The 21,671-nt window shown below is 33.1% G+C and overlaps 2 protein-coding genes across 2 annotated transcripts in view; one reads left to right on the top strand and one right to left on the bottom strand.

Moving 5' to 3' along the window:
- LOC123697248 (B-cell lymphoma/leukemia 11B) overlaps positions 1-6,555 on the bottom strand; it is a 38,391-nt gene extending 31,836 nt beyond the window's left edge. The window contains exon 1 of the mRNA XM_045643698.1: positions 5,882-6,555. Within this exon, the coding sequence (XP_045499654.1) occupies positions 5,882-5,918 (37 nt within the window). The 5' untranslated portion in view covers positions 5,919-6,555. The remainder of the gene's footprint in view (positions 1-5,881) is intronic.
- Positions 6,499-21,358, top strand: LOC123697589. The gene is made up of 2 exons (XM_045644130.1): positions 6,499-6,646; positions 20,515-21,358. The coding sequence occupies exons 1-2, from the start codon at positions 6,499-6,501 to the stop codon at positions 21,270-21,272; spliced, it is 906 nt and encodes a 301-aa protein (XP_045500086.1). The 3' UTR covers positions 21,273-21,358.
- The last annotated feature ends 313 nt before the right edge of the window (positions 21,359-21,671 follow it).

The raw sequence follows: 21,671 nt of genomic DNA, 5'->3' as shown, positions 1-21,671 counted from the left end.
GTATGACCCTTGAGGCTTGCAATTGAGTATACCACAGTATAAGTAAATAGTTGAAATAATACGGAATATACAGAGGATTATCATAGTAGCTCAAATGTGGTAAGATAGTTTATTAGTAACCGTAATGCAAAATATAATGTTCTCCCTGAAATCGAAATCAGCGCATAAATATTTGATACGCCGCTTGTCTCACCATTGAATCAGCGATGAACCATGTTAAGCTTATTGAATCCCACTAAATATCGTATTTAGTTAAAGGAAAGGGCAGGCCATTATAAATCTAGCGGCGCCCACGCTACAAGCGAACAATACACAGACATACACAACAACACAATATAAATCATAAACATGAGCCTATCTTTCACTCCTTTGACTGTCTTATGATTTTTAACACCCACTTAATCATTAAAAACAATAAAGCTTTGCGACATTTGATAATGGGTTAAGAAAGTTCTGCAATTCATTAAGCAAGCATAATATGATGTCATTATATAGAACTAATTAGGAACTATTCAGTAAGTTAAAGAAAAGGAATGAATTAAGATGTGGAACTGTCAAATTTTAACGTTTAAATCTGGGATTATCACAATTTATTTGTGAATTTAATTTGTAGATCAATTTAAATAATAAATAGATACATATAAAGATTATTACTAGCGAGAACAATAAAGAAATGTACCTATTAAAATGCCATACACATTTCAAAATTAATTACAGGCATTTCTAAAACTAGGGCTACCACAAAAAACGGACTGGTTGTAATTCAATACAGCCTCCATGTTCTATCAACGGGATCAACTTGACGTGTAGCCAAAGCGGATGGTTAAAAAAATAAATTTAGCCGAATCAAAGGCGGTTGGACAATGGTCACGGAATCTAAAGGCGACGTATGAAATATGGTCGATATAAAAGATCAGGTAGAATTCGATACACCGCAATCTTCATGTCAGACATATGTGGATCTTTTTGTGTGAAATAGAAAAATTTGGTCAAATCAGTTTTAAGTTTATAGATACATTTTTATAGAAATAGGAAGGTTTGTTTAAAAAATGAGACAGAAAATAGATACATTTTGAAATAAAAGGTTAACTAAGTATTTAAAAAAATGTAGAGAAACAAGTCAACTCTTTTATTTTATTTTCAATGTAAAAAAACCGCAGCTCATTAAATGGCCGTCAAACGATACCATTTCACTTCCTTCAACACCACAATACAAAGTAATTATTCGTTCAATTCTACAGGTGCTACTACAAACGGATATTCCGCAAAAACTTGACACTCATACCCTTTTCTCTTCTAAATTGCTGAAAGAATATGACATAATGATCAACAATAGATATTTTGCCTACAGGCGATTCAGAAACCCCATTCTGTGCTCGACAATGTGGGCGCGGACGTTTGAGTTTGTTTGCAAAAAAAAATCTCTTTGACCAATTGTTTGGGAATTGCAGTCTGGTGTTATTTTTTGTTGAGGTGTTTATGGAAGATTGACCATGGGAAAATGTTGCGAGTTCAGGTGCACTATCGCATACCGCTTTGTTAACCTGTTGGCTGATTTTATTGTGTTAAATTTCTATAAAATTTTATATAAATTTGCTTGACCTCATAGCGCTGTTAAAGTTTATCTGATCTAATTAATAGATTACCTCAAGATGGATAGAGAAATCTAAGCATTAAGATTCTTGCATCTACCCAAGTTTAAATAGGCCGGGTCGTTATAACGTCGACATTTACAAATTAGTATCAAAGCCTGACAAAGATGGACTCTTGAGAAACTGTCCACCCACTCCCATCCATTGATTGTAACAATAAATTAATTCCTGTTATGAACATTTTTTATTCTATTGTTAGAGCGTTTATTTTACTAGATCGTAATAGAGCCTAATGGGCGGACATTGGTCAAAGGAGATTTCGTTCACAATAAGACTGAATTGAATTTACTTATGAATAGAACCTTTATAAACGGCTCGCGTTCTTGTTTCCAAAGGCCGTTCCAATGTAAAGGCTTATCAAGTTTCAGAAAATAAAAGTTTACCTCCAAAATAATATTTTAATTGTTGTTAAATATTGCAATTACAAACGTTTAGATTACCAGAGATAGATACGTGTGCTTAACGCCATTGTAGTGTTTGAAATAATCTGTAACGATCTTAACACCTTTGGAGAGTGCAAAAAATGTGAGCTTCTGTTTTCGTTGTTTGTAATGCGATTTGTATTGTTGTTAAAATAATCCTTTTCTCGGAGAAAGGATTAAAGATGTACAAGATGTTAAATGGGAATGAGTTGAGACGTCACTTCTTAAGCCTCCAACGTTGCATATATTGTTTAAACGGACTAATAAATCCAATTTAAATGTTGCGTGGACCTCCGCGATATAACATATGTAAATCCATACGTCTTTATCTTCGCAATCGGAAAAACAAAACGAATGAGAGGGACATCTAAAAAACGGTCCAGTCTTTCAGTCGGGTGGCCGCCGACCGCACTCATTATTCTAAATACTAAATTAACTGTATTCCCATCATTTAAATATCGGCGTATTCACATTTGCATATTTTTAAACTGACGTGAATTGAAACAATTGTCTGAATTAAATACAAATTAAATGTTTTGCGACACATTCAAGTAAACTTTATGCTTCTATTAAGAAAAATAAAAATAGAATACATTAAAGGGCTTGGAACATAAATACGACAAAGATAATATGATACCCTTGACAAATAGCTATCAAGTAATAAGTAAAACACTGTTACCTTTGTTAATTGCAATTAAATTATTGCCAACAATCATTTCGATCACGCAATTATAATTTAGCGAATCTTGAATATTTATGCTAGGCGTGTCCGATATACATTCAGGGACAGTCCTATTATAGTTGATGATAATACTTCAGAAATCATTATGATTAAAACAAAGATCGAATTAATAAGACCCTCATTAAATAGTTTTAACGATTTTCATCGACTGCAATATCAAACGCATGGAAGTTACAGAACTAAACTATGTAGATGTACTACAAGCGATCTTGAAGCAATAATTCCTGGACAAGGATCAAGATTGAAAGTTCCGCTTGTGAATACGATGTTCCGATATTCTCTTAATGAAGACATATTGAATCGCCAACCGGCGAAAGACAAGATATAGCTATGTTTTAAATTGACGTGCGCTCCCATTATGCATTTCGAAAATAAAACCCCAAACAATGGTCTAATACAACGAGCTATTCCACTGTTTGTTATACCTGAATTAGGAGAAATAAAACATGAATCATGATGAAAACATAAAAATAAATTGAAACAATGAGTTGAAAAGCCCGTGTCAATTAGCAGAGGAGAGTAAAAACAAATTGGTTGACGAATAAATATTTTATGAAGTAAAGTTAACATTTTTAAACTTTGGAAGCTTCTCGATCCCTCGGCCTTCCAGTCTCGCACCTGATAAAGTAATTTGCGATTCCCTAATTCGCACTTTTGAAGAGGGTTTTTAAAACCAGATACCCTTAACTTTTTGTTTCGTACGTGTCATTTATTTTTAACCACTGTCGTATTTTGTTCTGATTTCCTTTGCAGGGGTGAATCCTTGTCATGTTTTAATTGCAGAAGCGTGTTCAATAAAGTCTACGTTGTAAGTAAAGTGTAAGCAGCGCACATAGACATAAATTAACAAACACGGCATAATTATTGTAATATATTTCAATAAAATAATTAATTTGATACAATTTCAAAGACGACTAAAATTTTATTCAATATACTTTTGCTAATAGATATACTATAGTTTTTTGCGTTTAACATCAATAATAATTATTGTGCATCACATATTTGACTCAAACGAGCCGGGAACTAATAAGCAGCGGCTTACCGTTATACTTTACATCGAGGGGGGACCGAAGTACACAAAAGCGTACCTCCGAACCTCTTACGTTTAAAATAAGAACAAACGTGTGATCGACGAAATGACGCGTGTCGACCAATCAGGCGCGAAGGCCACAGTCGTTGGTGACGTCACGGTGCCACCGACCAATGGGATCGGCCTGTCGCCTTCGGTCAACTTGGACTAATTGCCCATGTGTGCGATAACGATTTGAGAAGAATTTATGCGCTTGCGCCGGTGCGGTGCCGCGCTACCGGACCGAATGATCGCTAACTTTGATTACACGTATTAAGGGTACTGACATAAATTTTTATAAATTATACGTAATTTAGTGAAGAATCTACAATATTCGTTGAAAAAATGACTATAATAATACAGCTTAGAAAAAAAAGTATTTTGACAATAAAATTAAAACTACAGATTAAAAGAGAACTATAGATGTGGTTAAAAGAAAATGAACAATTTTATTTTTTACTTAGAAGGGGAATTTTCAGGAATAACAAGAGTAATATTTCGGTTTGTTGAGTGCTTTATTCGTAGTAAAAAAACTTGCAAGCAACATTAAGTTATGAAAATATTTATGACAAAAAGCGTTAAGCAATAATAAGCAAGTTACAAACTTTTAGGAATATATTTTAATTTAATTTTAAATGATACAATTACTTCAAGAAAATGGAGTGTGTATTTTTTAAGTGTATTATATATTATCTAAATATTAAATATTATGTATTTTAAATTATAATACTTTTTATACAGGTATGTAAAAACTATTAGGTTTTTATAATATACTTTTATGTAAAATCTAAGTTATAATTACGTGGTTAATGTGGTGTAAATGCACGAATTTTGCTAAAAATAACTTTATTAATGCAAATTGAGTTATTTTTAGACTTAATCAGTGTTTTGATAAAATCATATTCATTTTTATGTAACATATGATTGAAATTAAATAGATTTAATGGTAAACAGATTATTTTAAAAATAATAATTACCTGTGTCAGTAAAAATTTGCTCTTGTGTCCAATGCTTGTGTCATAAGGTAGGCAAGCGGGAAGACTCTTGTAATAAATTATTCATTTGATGCACTAATATTTTTTCTTTTGTCTATCGCTAATGATCATCAATTTTGATGAACAAATTATGATGTTTATTTATTTCTTTATTAAAAGATAGGTAAAGAAATCAGTTGCAGATAATTTTATGTAAGTATTATTTGTTATTTTGTGAGAAAAATATATATGTAGAGTAATTTGTGGTGTAATTTTTTTTTTAATTATTCAGACTGGGTATGATTTTATTAGTCAATATCATTACGCTTAAAATAAAATAAGCTATACTATACGTTTGTGGTTCTTAAGTAGGTACATATTAGGCATTAGTTTTGACATTAATTTCTTATGTCGTGATGAAAATAAAAATTTACTTACGTCGCATAAATGTATTGACGTAATATCGTTAAAATTTAACGTGCTCTAGTAAAAGTTTGTTTATTAATGGTCATTTTTAGCACGATCAAATAACTTTTGTGACTTAACTAAATTTACTATAAAATATATTATTTATAAAATATATATGCAATGCATGTAAGTATTATTGTTATTTTTAAAACTGATACAGTTGATATGAAATGATAGAATTTTATAAATAGAATTCATGAGGCCTTTAAGATAATATCGATTGTGAATTCGTATATTATCTTCGCAAAAATGTCAAACATTTGTCTCGTATTTTTGCAAACTCTACATTTTACGAAATATTTTCTCGTGTTGGAAAAAGTATGAATATTGTGGGGATGGCTAATAAGGATCTTTTCAGTCTTTTCATTCATCCCTTTCGGTCATCAGATGACCACAGTGTAAATATTGACATGCAAGATACGCTCTAAAGTAGCTCATAGAGTCGCATAGATGTTGACAATCCCATACTAATTTCAGTTTGAAAATAACTTTGTAAAAATACTACGCTGAATTATTTGTTAGAGCAACAGTTTGCAATATTTTTATAAACATACCTTGCGCGATGCGTACAGCTGGCATCTTGATTCTCATCTTGATTTGGTCACCTATTTTTAGATCTTCGATAACTTCTTTTATCCTCTAAAAATGTTATCTCAATATCTTGTTATCATACGACAGTTTGTTAGCGCACTTCACTTGTGCCGCCGTCGGTCCGGCTTATCGTCCTATTTAGAACCTTTTAGGTAGAGATCTCGCTATCACAATATTATCAGAAGTCCGACGGTGATCTTCAACGAGAATTTTCGTCATTCCCAAATTCATCATCGTAACATATATTAACACGTCAACTTTTTCCTTTTCATACTGCAAATCAGTTCACGTGTCGACAAAGTATTTATTATTTAAAACAAGATACATAGAGATCTTATCGAGCACTCGAATCGACGTCTCAATGTCCTATCTAATCTTTTCGCATCTACAGCTGATTGTGCTATTTTGCTTTATTTACACTTGTCGCTAAATTTTCACCGGATAAATTCACTGGTTTAAAATATAAATTTCGAGTCCAATACGTAAAATAAAATTCTCAAAATAATAACGAAACAACAGAATTTAATAGAAATTCATAGTCTATTTAGTTTGCAATTTTAGTAGCGTCTCGCGATGTAGTATGTCGCGTGCGGAGCGGTTCGAGCAGGTGCGCGGCCGGCCGCCCGCTCTCGCCCGATGTCCGAGTACGTCTGTCCTGTGTCCCTTCGCGCGAGGGCTCCGCGGCCTCGTGTCCAACTCGCGCCGTCTCGCTCAGCCGGCCGACTACGGCGCGTGCGAGTCCGTATGAAGTAGCCAGGGGTTACTCGCGGTCGCCACCGCCTCGGCTGCTAGAGTGAGACCGCGCCGCGCACCTTTCACCCCCTGTGCGTAGGCGGAAAAGAGATAGGCTGAATTCATAAGTGCCGTGCGTCAGTGTGCGTGCGCGGGTGGGGCGAAGATGCAGCGCGTACAAAAGAAAAGGGATAATATTTGCCTGCATATTTCATGACTCGATTAGGAGATGGAATTTTTAATTGAATGGACTTTTGTCGCACAGTCACTTTAAGCTTGGAGAAAAACGGCGTAAGTAAAATTTTATGGAGCGCGCCGTTTGTATGTTTTAATAAAATTCCTTTCGTAGAACTTACGGCTACGATTTCATTTAATTCAACCGTATAAGATAACAAGGTAGAGCTTTTCTTTAATTTTAATGGACTCTAATTAGTTACTTAACTACTTAATTTTCAAATAATTTTCTCATTTTGCATTGTTTTATTGTCAATGAAAAAAAAAATGAATACCGAAAACTTTATTAGCACATAAAGTTATTCAGTTGTTTGGCGTACAAAAATAAATTTAACCTAATTGATTTGAACTAGTGATAGAGTTTTTTTCGTAGCACTTCGCTACGCAGCTACGATTTTTACGTACAATGCAATGATTTTAAAGTTTACATCATTTTGATTTGTTTTCCGTTTTCACTGATTATAATAGATCATAGTTTGCTTATTTTAACAGCAGTTATCAAAACATTACAATTAAGTACATCTAACATTCACGTGATAAAATCTATACTTTTTTAGAGCAAGTACGAGCCAGCAAAAAAAATTAAGGTATTTACTTAAACCTTCAAGAACGTAATCACGCTATCAGTAAAAGTATTCATTACATAAACACAACGTAAATAATAAAACAAGATAAACGAGTACACTCCGCTGAACGCAACACGTAGACGAGTCGTTCAGTCGACATCGTTCACTCTCACTCTTGTACGAACTTTCTGCATTTTTTCAACGTTATTTTACTTAAGACGCCGCAGAACTTATCTCGGTCGGTCCTTGACTTTAATAAGTTTTATGAGTGTCAGCCGAGACTTAACTGGCGCGCGAACGGCGGACAACTTTTTCATAATTGTTTCTGAACTGACTTCGCGAACTTTGCGTGTTCGATTATTGAAATTTTCAACTTGTGTTCCATTTGAATTCTTTTCGTTTAGGATGTGGCAAAATAAGCTAGGATTATAAAGTAAAATAAATGGATATCATATCGGTGTAACTTTGATTGCAATAATAAAAAACCGGCCAAGTGCGAGTCGGGCTCGCGCACAAAGGGTTCCGTAGCAGCAAATATAATAAACTTATTATGTCAATTTATACACCTGGTGAATGGAGCCTAAACTCTCCCGATATTTTGCCTTGTAGTTTTATGTATATATAACTTAACCAAAATTACAGTTAAATCAACCTATCTCAAAAACTATAAGAGATACTTTGATCAAACCAAAAATCGTTGAAAGAGTTAATTAGCATGCATCACCTCTATTTTTTTTAGAATTTTATACCCCGTAGTTATAAAAATAGAGGGGGGGGGACATACTTTTTACGACTTTGAGAGCTGATATCTCAAAAACCGTTCACTTTAAGAAAAATGTTTTTTAGAAAACTTTATATCATTTTAAAAGACCTTTCCATTGATACCCCACACGGGTATGTACATCGAAAAAAAAAATTTCATCCCTCAGTTACATGTATGGGGGGCCCCACCCCCAATTCTTTTTTTTACTATTTAGTGTCATATTTTTGTAGCGGTTCATACAACACATATTCCCATCAAATTTCATCACTGTAGTACTTATAGTTTCCGAGTAAATCGGCTGTGACAGACGGACAGACGGACAGACGGACAGACGGACATGACGAAACTATAAGGGTTCCGTTTTTGCCATTTTGGCTACGGAACCCTAAAAAGCTAAGTCAATGAAATATGACCTTCCAAATCTTTTATAAAAAGTAGGACATAGCCGCATTAGCTGTTTGTATAAACTAAAGTCTACTGCAGTTTCGATATAACCAATTGATATCCAATAGGTCAGATAAAAATAAACGAATCGAATGGTCATCCAATGTCCACTGCGAAGCTATAAACTATTACTATCTCGCTCTAAACTAAACACAAGCAAGCTGAAAATAGAGACGTATAGGGTTGTCAGTTTTCCCAAATGAAAATCAGGGGTTTTGACGGCCGATATATGTTCATCTCGTTCATATGTAGGTGTATGAGGGTGCCTTGAGAGGGATGGTAATAGCATAGATGGAATCTCGTGTGTGATTCTTGCCGCTACTCGACGCTAGGCGGCGTGAAAACAGGACTCCTGAAAGGGTTGTTTACACAGTTACGTGAAAAACGAAGAAAATATAAACGTGTTTTGTTCTTTAAAGCAAAAAGCAGTGCGTTTTCGAAGTCATCTTTTTGTGTAGAAAGTCCTCCCTGTCCTTTAGAGATGAGTTTAAGTAATTTATAAACCTAGGGGTCTTAATGGTTACCAGACATTTAAAAATCAAAACCTGTTAATGTTTTTGTAACGAATGACATGTCAACGCAAACTAAATCCGATACTTTCTGAAATATAACGTTACATGTCTCAAATTGAGCAATTTTCTGTATCCTGTGCCACATCTGTTTGTTGTGGACAAAAAATATCCGTCGTAACTTACAATTATAGAACAACCCATAGTTACAAAGTTAGGGAAACCTGTGAGACTGTACTTTTTATTTATTCCGTATTTTATTGTTTTAATCAATCACAGGTTATTTCGATTTATATTTATTTGATGAAACGTTTAAGGATTTATAAAGAAATAGGCTAATATAATTATACTCAATATAATAAAGAAAATCAACGTGGAGGTTAAACATTTTGTTTCTAATTTATTAAATTAATAGCTAGCATGAAATTATATGAAAATACACTAAGAATTGAGATCTTCGTTATTTTTCCGAACTTTGTTATATAATATTATTGCTTATTTGATCAATACAAACGTAAATATGTAATGAAACAACAAGCTTAGGTATGTCTCAATAAATTGATCATAATATTATTATTACACTTTGATCATTATTTAGGTTCGTCTTAAAGGTTAGACAAACAATAAAATAACTTACTTCTTGCTCCAATTCAATCTCTCCCTATAGGTGGATATAGCAGCCTTATACGATTTCCTATCATTTTAATAAACGGAAAATCAATTAATATTATCTACTTAAAAGCGTTATAAAGCTTTCACAAGTTAAGTATTTATTTATTTATCTTCTTGTCTAATGGACAGAGTCCTTCGAATTATGACCGTTCTAATTTAAGATGTCGACCCACCCTAAACTTTATACTATTTTGGTACGAATGAGAATAATATATAGTTGAGGGAGAAGGTAATTTGGATGTTTATTTATTTAAGTTTATTTTGTATCATTTGAACGATAAAATGCATTGAAAATAATTTTTATTATTGTTAGTAGGTGTATTTTTGCATTATTTTTTAAAATGTAATGAATATTTTCATAAAAATAAAGAAAAAGCGATTTAATTAGCTTTTTTGTGATTTTTCAAATTAACTTCTTCATAATTTAACTGTATAATAATATAACTGTCACACATTGCAAAAAAGTGCTTATTTATTTCCACTTTCACGAAATGTCGCTAGGCCTTATCAAAGTCGAATCCTTTGAATTATATTATTTTAATACCTATTATACGAATACAGGTATTTTACTTTATTTTTTTTTATTCTTTTTCAAAAGAAGTCTTCTTCAGAAGACTCCGCTTTACAAATAGGTATCTGATTCTACTAATATTCTAATACTAGCTAGGTTCCCCGTGGTTTCACCCCCATAGCTCCACTCCTGTTGATCGTAGCATGATGATATATAGCCTATAGCCTTCCTCGATAAATGGGCTATCTAACACCAAAAGAATTTTTCAAATCGGACCAGTAGTTCCTGAGATTAGCGCGTTCAAACAAATAAACAAACTCTTTAGCTTTATAATATTAGTACCTATAGATTCTCATGAAATCACACAAAATTACTACCACGATCTAACACTTCATAACAATAAGTTCTTTCTTTACGAGGCAGCAGGAGTAATTAGGATGTATGGTGGTGAATCAACCGCGCCCACTGCCTCGACCTAATCAAGGACTATGCCAAATAAGTAAGTGGTTTCTTGTAGATATTAGTGATGTGCTCTTGTTGTTTCACGATAGTTATGTTAGGCATAATTGACGCTTTTCAGAAATTACAAAATATAGATTTTATCTAATAACTCACTCTGGCATGATATAAGAAATTAAAAATATCAATAAATTATGTAGGTATATAAACCTATATCTGCTAGAATGTGATTAAAGTGATATGAGTTGAAAAGGAAGCGATGAAGATTTATTTTATACTACTGGAGCTTTTCAATACTGCAAACAGCTATTAAAAAAAGGTATTTGTACTGTAATTGTGTTAATAAGTATTATATTTCTGATATGACTTTATACACATAAGGTAGAAGATAAACTGCAATAGCACATGGAAGCTTTCAATAGTTGTTTATTATTGGGTACACAAAAACAAGGGAAGCTTTTGTTATTTATTAATCGTCATCTATTAATATCAATGAGTATAAGAACAATCATAGATACAAATACAGATCATATTTCAATACTCAATACTATACAGTTTCCTGAAAATTTATAATTAATATAGTAAAAATAAACTCATAATTATAATCGATGTTTCAATTAATATTGTTAAAAATGTTCGTAAATACCCAACTCTTTGTTTCGATATTTTAACCACGTTCATTTATCGACACTATGACGTCACTAGACGTGAACTTTAGACCTAGGCTAGAAGCTCGGTAGCGGTAAGCGATGTCCGCCAACGTCAACAATAAATTGCGATGAGACTACATTCATTTTGTGGGTCTGCTCGCAATTAGTTCCTATGTACGGTATTAGGAAAATGAATTAATGTAAATAGTTTTCGTTTCAGAAGTAACGTTAAATTATAAATGTATCGAAAAGCTTTACAAAAGAGTTTCGCGGAATGGTAATATCTAGCTTTTTTAGTAATATTGAACATCTGTATTACATTCACGACATCAATCTATGTATTCCGGATCATAGGCTAATCTTTCGAACTAAGAATAAAAAAAAATATCAACATTTTTTTACAAACACAACGACTTCCGCAAACAATTATAACAAGTACGACCTTTAAAACTACATCGAATCTAATACAATCTCGGGTAATAACCATAGATAATTTAATCACTAGAATCATTTGCAGTGTTAATATAATTTAAGATTAACACATAGAACGCTAATTACAAAGCACAGATCAATCACAGTGACCCTCACATCAAATCTAAATGTCATATTACCATATTAAATCAAACCTCAGTTGCATACACCCTCCCACACAGGTTCCCATTGAATCATCACAAAGTACTGTATGAAATACGTTTCTTAATGAACCATTAATATAAATCGTAGTATTGTCGATTTAAGACGTAAGTAATATGGTATAGTGATCTATGATTGATGATAAATTTAATTTGTTTTAATCTGATGATTAGCCTACATTTTAGTGAGGTTAATTTGTTTGTTATAAGAATCGTAGGTTCACTTACATGGCATTGAAGATGACATTTTCTTCATTCACTTTCTTCATGATTATTAATTACCTATGTGCAAATCGAAAACTGAGGATATGTCTATAAACACAGTATGATGTAAGACAAACATAAAAACTAACGTAAACATTGGATGATAAAAAAATAAATAACTGGAGATGTAATTAGGTACCTACGTGACTGCAAAATACGTACTGAGAAATTATGAATATATTGTAAGGTAGCGAAAAAATTAATCTACCCTCACTTTTTTCACTCCTTTGATATATTACGTTCATGTAAAGTGCAAACGGTTGCAGAAAGCCATTGCTTATATTTTTATACGAATAATCACATTATATGTGTGTGAGTATATAATATTTAAACTTATTATTAAATTGTGCGTAAGAATTTAGTTTTGTTTTTCACGACAATATCACACATATTCTTATTTATACCCAGAGGTACACATACATTTCTTTATTGTTATCTTTAATCCATAAGTATAATAAGTAAGCTTTTTAATGCTTACATAAAATAAATATTAAATTACAAAACAAAATTATTAATAGCCTTTCGTATTCAATAGCGTGTGTTGTTATCACTGTTACCGTCATGCGTCACTTCTCGCAAGGTGTTCATCGATATTTATCGAACAAACCAAATTTATTTTGGTTTTAAAAACCAACCATCGTTTTTGTAAAACAATGTATTTGATTTACATAATATCTGATATCAAGGATAATATTAATATAATGTCCTTATTCTTATAGAATACCTATAGATGCATGATTTTCTTGATGTAGGAATCGGCGTAAGTATGTAATGTTAGCTTAAAATCTCCGCATTGAAGATTTTCACATTTTTTTCTAAATGCTGCCTACTTTATTTTAAGATTGAAAGATGTGCGAAGTCGCTAACGATACCTACCTATAAAGATAGATAGATAGTCTTTCGGTATGTCTAAACAGGATACCTACTACAATTTTTAATCGAAATTGTTTAGTTTTACAAAATGAAGTAAATCGTTCGGTGATGTACATTATCAGTAGGTAGATATGTACCATTTTTAGGCTGGTAGGTGTAGGTAGATACGATAATTTGGTCAGTGAATCACCTTTAGGTACCCACCTTTACCAATACCCGCATAATCAATTATCATCAAGATACCGTTACCATGGTGACACTAATGCCATACCACCCTTGGTAAAAAAGCTGAGACCGAGAGGCACTGCCTGGCACCAAGTATTGACCGGTAATTCCTAGCGGTCAGACGAAGCAGATATTTCGTGTTTTAGCAGAAATACAATAGGTATATGTTTATTGTATGCCAGCCATATGTAGGTATGTATAAAATAGGTAACTTATTTTCTTCATAGTACCTTCTATACCTATACTTAGATATAGAGAAATATGCACGAAATAGGAAGGCCTTATTATAAAGTGTTTAAAAATGTTCATAACACACTACTTAAGTATAAAACAACTTGTTTTTCTATGTCGCAATGTTATATCAAAGCTCAAAGACTACAGAAGACAATATAAGTAATAGTTGATAAAAAAATGTAGGGTTCGATTTACAAATGATACACACTAACTGCTAATTTTATTTCATAAAAAACTTAACGATTAAAAAGCAATACGCTGTCCACGTGAACTCATACAAACATCATAACACAATAAAGACAACAAGTTTTTGCGATTTCCACTCAAGAAAAATTATCATCACAACAAAGGATCATCAACGTCACTCATAACTGACCCGTATGACCCGCCCCCTTGGTCAAGTTCGATTCCTGACTACAAGGTCAGATCCTAGATTTACATACAAACAGCCATAACTTGACTAATGACCGGCTATGGAAGGGTCAAGTTTTTGTCACGTTTCTAAGATTATTATAATTACCTTGCTCGTCTTGTTGCGTTCATTGTGTTCACTTGAACTCTATTACAAGACGATACAGTTGAATTTCGTGAAACTTCCATTTTTGAGTGGAAGAACATCTTTGGTCCGTCAATTGTTTTAATGTTTACGGAATTACGAACAATGGAGCGCTTTTTCATATTAAAATCAAATATTTGAGAATTATTGTATTGTTGGTTGAAGAAAAAATTGTTGGTACGTTTTATAAGTAATTAGATTTGATAATGTTATGAGACTGATATGACTGACTATGCAAAAAAACGTGTCATAATTATTTCTTATGAACAGTTTACGTAATAACTAATACTTAAAAATTTAACTAATACATAGGTAGTAGGTACCTATTGATATTATGTATATTAAATTAAAAATAAAATACTTAAGTGTGTGTAAAAATGTATACCTACAGCCTCCTTGGAATTACAATCTATATGACAATACATTTAACAGTAGGTATCGTATTAACATTGCAATTCGATACATCGATGTTATCACACGTAAAATCGATTTTGTCACTCGAATGACAAGATTGCATAATACATAGCTCTTTTAACAGATAACAATTATACGCTTTGCCTGAATAGACATTAGCATTGTGCGAATTCTGGCTAAGTAAATATTTTGACAGGGATCCCTTTTATTGAGTTACTTAAAGGACAATAGTGAATGGAGACTACAGAAGCTACAAAAAGGTGTCCTTGCTTTTTTGTAATAATCTTCAACTAATATACAGAAAAACGACGTACTACTTGTACCTATATTTTGCTTTAAGAAATTTAATTTTCCACCAGTTAGGTTAAAATGTTATTTAACAGTAAATTGTGAAGTACCTACTTATTTGATATTCTCAAGAACTTGCAAAAATGAAAGTGTCTGTTTTTCCGGGACGTAAAATACTTGGTTGACGGCCAATATTCATATTGCAACATTAAATTCAACGAACATTAGGGAAAGCCATAAAAACAATTGACCATAATATAATCCTGACCAGTTTATATTGAGCTCTAATTGCTTGTAAATATTGCTAAATTGTAGGAATAAAGAGGGGTCTTTTCAAGCTGGGTAAACAGTGGGCTCAAGATATCGAAACATCGATTCGGAATTGAAATAAAAGTTAAACAATGGATGCGCGGCCCGAATCCTAATGAGAGGTTGTAGGAGCCATGTGGGCTGGAGGTCAAACGTCATATGTTCCAAATTCAAATGCGATTTTTTTAACAGAGTATCAATTACACGTATTATGAGTAATCTATTCGAAATGATATTATGAATATAATGTGACGTGTTGTTGGGAATTGCATTACATTTAATAATAATTTCAAAGAATTTACATGAAGATAAGCTAGACATAATATCATTATCATCAAATAATTCGGTTTACTTATTACTAATACTTTAAAGTCGTTTATGCAAAATGTCGTATCTATAAAATTTACATAGAAATATAGGTACATGAATAGGCTAAGTGAATAGGTTACATCTGTCTTGTCCATCATATTTTACCTATACTATAAACTTCACTACATATTTCCAATATTTCATACAACGTGAAGCAATACAGATTTGTGTCGAAATTATAGACCGACACTACATGAATACATTCTTTAACTGTCCTTTGAAGAAGTAATTATTAAAAGAATCATAACAATGAGAAGGAGGACCGAAATAATTTGCAATTGGAAAGTATTGAAAATGAATTCATTCTGTAATGACACGTTGATCGCAGTTCGTGTGTGTCAAACAATAAAAATCCCACTTTTGCGGTCCAGCCAAATGGTGTTTTATAAACGTGCTTGGACAAAGAAATGTATTGAGTCGTCTTTTCAATGATTGTGCAAAATGTGTGGAGTAGCAATATTGTGCTGTTAAGTCATCATTCGACGAAATGATCACTTTTTCTGTTGTAAGTGGAACTACGTATAACTATTATTATAATTATAACACCATTAATCGCTTGTGTTGAAATTTTAAAGAAAAAAATATTGTCTTTGATTTATAGAAACAAATCTTAATAAAATGAGGGTAGTCACCGATACTTACAAGGCGTCTTCTTTTAGTCTTCCTTTATCAAATTCAAAATTTCTTAATAAAAATAATAATGTCGACTCCACAGATCGAAAAATTATTGTTTTCGGACAAAGCATTACATAAATATATTGCATTATCAATAGAGCAATTTCCAGCCGTCATCGTCTGACAACAGAAAATAATAATTAATGATTTTATTATACTCGGTAAAAACCGAATTATAACCACTGCATACTCCAAGCATAGTTCTTACGAGTGAAACATGACAAATACAAGTAATAACTGCGTTAAAAACAACCGACTTCAAACTTGCACTTGCAAAATTCACAAATACCTACAGACAAAAATGCTCATAAAATAAAAACTACTGGGCCTATCCGAATAAAATTTTTATGGGACCAATTCGACACCATCCCGCATCGAACAAAAAAGAATCACGTAAATCGGTCCAGAAACCTCGGAGTAATCGGTGTACATACATAAAAAAAAAAAAACATACCGGCCGAATTGATAACCTCCTCCTTTTTTTGAAGTCGGTTAAAAATAAAAAAGTGAGTAGCATCCTGAATTTTCCAGTAAGTATGTAAGTACAATTTTTTTTCGCTGGGCTTAAGACATCCCAACCTTTCCTTACTTATGAAGGACATACACATATTTGTTTACCTTCCATTAGCATCATTTAAGGAACGGTAAAATTAGGCTTTGCACAACTCAACCGTAACAAAAGCAAACAAGGGGAAAAATGCCATCCCATGTGCAGGATATGTTGATTATGCTAATTTCTAAGCTGAGCCTAACTAACTGTTGTCGCAAGCCAAAACCGCAGCAGGTGAAAGCAAAATGACCAAGCCTAAATACTTAATCAATATAGCTAACCGCAAAGCTCATGAATTTTTCGGTATCCACTAAACGGTAATCGATGGACATGTGGCTAATGCTACGCTATGGTGTAATGACTTCCTCGGAAGAATAGCATTTGTGGACCTTGCAATTATAGGGGTCAATGTGGTATGAACAAAATATTGTGTTGGCTAAAACGCATCGTGCACCACACGATGCGTTTTAGCCAACACAATGTTCGTATTGAGGCACTTTTATTCATCCCACCATTTCAAATTTGACTTTTCAATCATACAGGCTCAGTTAACTAAGAGTGTTACAAAAATCCACGCATTCAAACAAACGAACACAGGTAGAACTTCATTGGATATAGGTACATATACGCATGTGTAATGAAAGTCTTTCTAATAAATAATGGTATTATGACATAAATAGAAGGCATTCAGTTACATACGTTATGAAACTAATTAAAAACATTTAAAATATACACCAAGAACAATACATTTAAAAGCACTTAATTTATAAATGGAAGCGAAACATCGGACGATAAATATTCACAAATCACAATAGATTCTAACGGCTAACTGGATACTGTCGAAACAAAAGGTGGAATTAATCATTGACAGAACGTTATGAAATATGTAATTGGTTTTGGCGATTATAATGAGTCCAAATGACGCGTAATTAATGAGCGAGTAAGAGAAGATTCGACCCACGGCGCGTAGGATTGTTCTCTATATTAGGAAGGTGAAGTGAAATGGAGTAATGGATAGTTGAAGTTGCGAAATGGGTTGTGAAAGGTCACTTAACTTTGACCTTAAATGACACAAGTAAACAAAAACAATGTGATGATAAAGGGCAGATTGTAATAGGTAAGGAGTATGGAAATAACGTTCACTTGACAAATGAACATTTAGAAAACATATATTTTTTTTTTTGTTTACTGAACATTTTTTACATTTATTACTTATGTGTTTTATTGCGTTAACAAAGCAATAATTTAGAGAACATACTTAATTATAAACGTGTTTTTAGCAGGTAGGTTTGTAGATAAAAAAAAAAAAAATTCATGCCATTACCAAAATTAAGTATCTGCTGACGACTGTAGGTACTTAGCATAATTTTTCTTGCTTTACGATTTACCTGCACTGCACATTACAGCTCATTTAAATATGCTATTTGCAACATTATTAAAGTTAAACCATCCAGTAAATGTTCCAAGTAATAAAAGATGACCGATTAAACTATTTTAAACTCATAGGGGGTGTGATTGTTACACTCATCAACATCACAAAGGCTGACATTTTGTAAGCGATTAGCATACTGGTCAGCGACTGACATTCATATTTTTTTTTATTATTATAATTTGTTTCCTGTCACTCATTTTTATTTTGATGATTATTAAGATTTCATAATGAAATTTAAATAACTACAATGTAAACAAATCTCATTTATATTCGTGAAAATGTTTGAATATTAATGCATGGTCAGTTGTGTTCTTCTTTTGTTGAATGGTAAGCAATTGTTGGCGCGGTCTTCATCTGGATGGGTCAATGCTTCAAAAATAGTACTATTATGGAAAACTTTAAGTGGACATTTTTATTGAAATAGTAGAGCTTAGAGCTTCATCCAATTTGGATACAGGATATGTTTGGCATAATAAATTATAAAACTGTAAAATTTCTACTTTTCGCATTATTTTCAACGCTTTAGGTTTGAGCATTCAATTTAACGATATTTATCATGTTTACGGATAATAATTGTAGAGTTATATCACAATTTAGACTTTCTTATAATACTTACTTTTTGTCTGTCTGTTTCAATTTTAATTAATTTTGATTCCAGTACATCCACGTTGCGAAAAATGTTTGATTAAAAATTTTAAACATTTCATCCATTCATCATTTAAAAACTTTGTAAAAATTAATGGCTATACTTATAATTATACAATAACATTTATAACCAGTTGTTAATACACAAAAAATATCGAAACTCGCATACGTTAAAATACACGCTTAAACGATCCATTCAAGTCCGCTACAATGATAAAGCAATTTGCCATCGAATTTGTTTTACAATAAAACAAAACGTCTGCCCACTCGTGCGTTTAAAGAGCAATAAAAAATCGACCAAATATTCATGAATGGACGACGGTGTAAGCTTCGATAGGTGTGACTCTTACCATTGTGTTGCGCTATGACGTGTCTATAGCATACTTCGATTTACATTGACGATTATGTTAATAAAAAGTTTATGCACAACGCATACTGCAGCGGCAATGAACGTTGAAGTAAAGTGTATGTTCAATTATATGTTATCGTTTAAAATATAATGGTAAAGAGGGTGATTAGAATGAGCGTGCGCGTGGGCAGGCAGGCTGTCGTCGCGAAAGGGTCATTGTGAATAATATTATAGAGCGATGAATCGATAGAATGTACCAAAAATTGTAATTATGTGCGATCTTATCAAATTATTGTTATGTCATACAAAATTTATTTCCTGTACAAGAATAAAACTCTCAATAATTTTGAAACAGAACGTTTAGGTCGCAAAATATTTGGAAATTATATTTGCCTAGTCATTCCTTGGTTTTGTAACTATAAACGAACTTCAATAGATTTTCATTATTATGGGTAGGTACTCTTTATTATTAGCGTCACACAAAATATAGACGTAATTCGTTTGAATGACTGCCTATTTTACTTTTAATTTAAGTAGGTTATTTTACTAAGCTAAGTATTAAATGTTATGTTTTGATCTTGGATAACCATCATTGAATAAGTATTAAGTATTTAGAAATTAAAGACTTTTTAACGGATTTTAAACGCGATTTAATCATTATATTATTTTCCGACGTTTCGAACACTTTACAGCGAGCGTGGTCACGGGGAGACTGAGATGTTGTACGTCTTGACGGTCATTCAAAAATTGTTATTTGTAAACTACCTCCACCTATTCCTCCGTAGTTGGTATGTGGAGTATTTTTCCGGATGTTGGCAGTATTGGCTGATCGTGTCTTCTAGTCTTTTGGTACGTTTGACATGGGATTTTAAATTCTTAATAACAGGATCCCAGGTGTTAGAGAGTTTCAAACCATCTTCTCTATTGAAATTTGGATGTTTTTTAATTTCAATAGCCTCGCGCACAAGTCTTGGAAAAAATTTATTTTCTCTGGCAAGGATTTGTGGTTGGTCAAATCTTATGAAGTGGTTGTTGTCCAGTGTGTGTTCACATACCGCAGACTTTTTGTGACGCCGATGCTTGATATCCGCAATGTGCTCCTTCAGTCGGTTAGCAATGCTTCTTTTTGTTTGGCCGATGTATGAGAGACCACAATCACAGTCTAACTTGTACACGCCTGCTTCTTGTAGAGGAATATTACTTTTAATACTTAGAAGCTAGTTGGCAAGGGTGGTGGTGAGGTGAATCTCACCACCACCCTTGCCAACTAGCTTCTGTCGGTAAATCTTTGTTTCAGAGAGCCCGCCACCTCTGTGATGCTGCCCACCTCAGCGGGGAACTGCAGCATGTCAAGTGGGTACTACGTAACAACAAGCTGCAGGCGCCTCCACAGCACCACAGGAGTCGAACGAAGCCACACACAGTTGAAAGACAACCGGCCTACCTACCATATGTGAAGGGAGTTACTGACAGAATTGGAAGAATCCTAAGACGAGCTTCAATTAAAACTATATATAAGCCGCACAAGAAGATAAACCAATTCTTGAGACCAATTAAAAGTAATATTCCTCTACAAGAAGCAGGCGTGTACAAGTTAGACTGTGATTGTGGTCTCTCATACATCGGCCAAACAAAAAGAAGCATTGCTAACCGACTGAAGGAGCACATTGCGGATATCAAGCATCGGCGTCACAAAAAGTCTGCGGTATGTGAACACACACTGGACAACAACCACTTCATAAGATTTGACCAACCACAAATCCTTGCCAGAGAAAATAAATTTTTTCCAAGACTTGTGCGCGAGGCTATTGAAATTAAAAAACATCCAAATTTCAATAGAGAAGATGGTTTGAAACTCTCTAACACCTGGGATCCTGTTATTAAGAATTTAAAATCCCATGTCAAACGTACCAAAAGACTAGAAGACACGATCAGCCAATACTGCCAACATCCGGAAAAATACTCCACATACCAACTACGGAGGAATAGGTGGAGGTAGTTTACAAATAACAATTTTTGAATGACCGTCAAGACGTACAACATCTCAGTCTCCCCGTGACCACGCTCGCTGTAAAGTGTTCGAAACGTCGGAAAATAATATAATGATTAAATCGCGTTTAAAATCCGTTAAAAAGTCTTTAATTTCTAAATGTATAATACTCGCGTAAAATCAAACCCTAGAAAATACTAAGTATTAAGTAATAACGTTTCAACCCCATATTATATAGCTTTCAAAAACTACCATACAAAGTAAGATTTAAACACTCCTAAGGTGATGTTGGCTCGTCTATACAATACATTCGTTTGTCTATATCCGTATTTGCATAGAATGAAGACGGTCTGGACACACGGCCTGTCATTAACGGACGCTCCACCCTTCGAGCACAAATTATTGTGT

Source organism: Colias croceus, chromosome 14 (assembly GCF_905220415.1).
Source record: "Colias croceus chromosome 14, ilColCroc2.1".
In the NCBI taxonomy this organism is placed as follows: Eukaryota; Metazoa; Arthropoda; class Insecta; order Lepidoptera; family Pieridae; genus Colias; species Colias croceus.
Note: the sequence above shows the minus strand (reverse complement) of the source record. Positions and strands in the feature narration are given on the sequence as shown.

Coding starts and splice junctions, on each gene's coding strand:
- LOC123697589 (XM_045644130.1), top strand. CDS start 6,499: ATGTCGCGTGCGGAGCGGTTCGAGCAGGTGCGCGGCCGGCCGCCCGCT. Junction 6,647..20,514: donor CGCTCAGCCGGCCGACTACG/GCGCGTGCGAGT, acceptor GGTGGTGGTGAG/GTGAATCTCACCACCACCCT.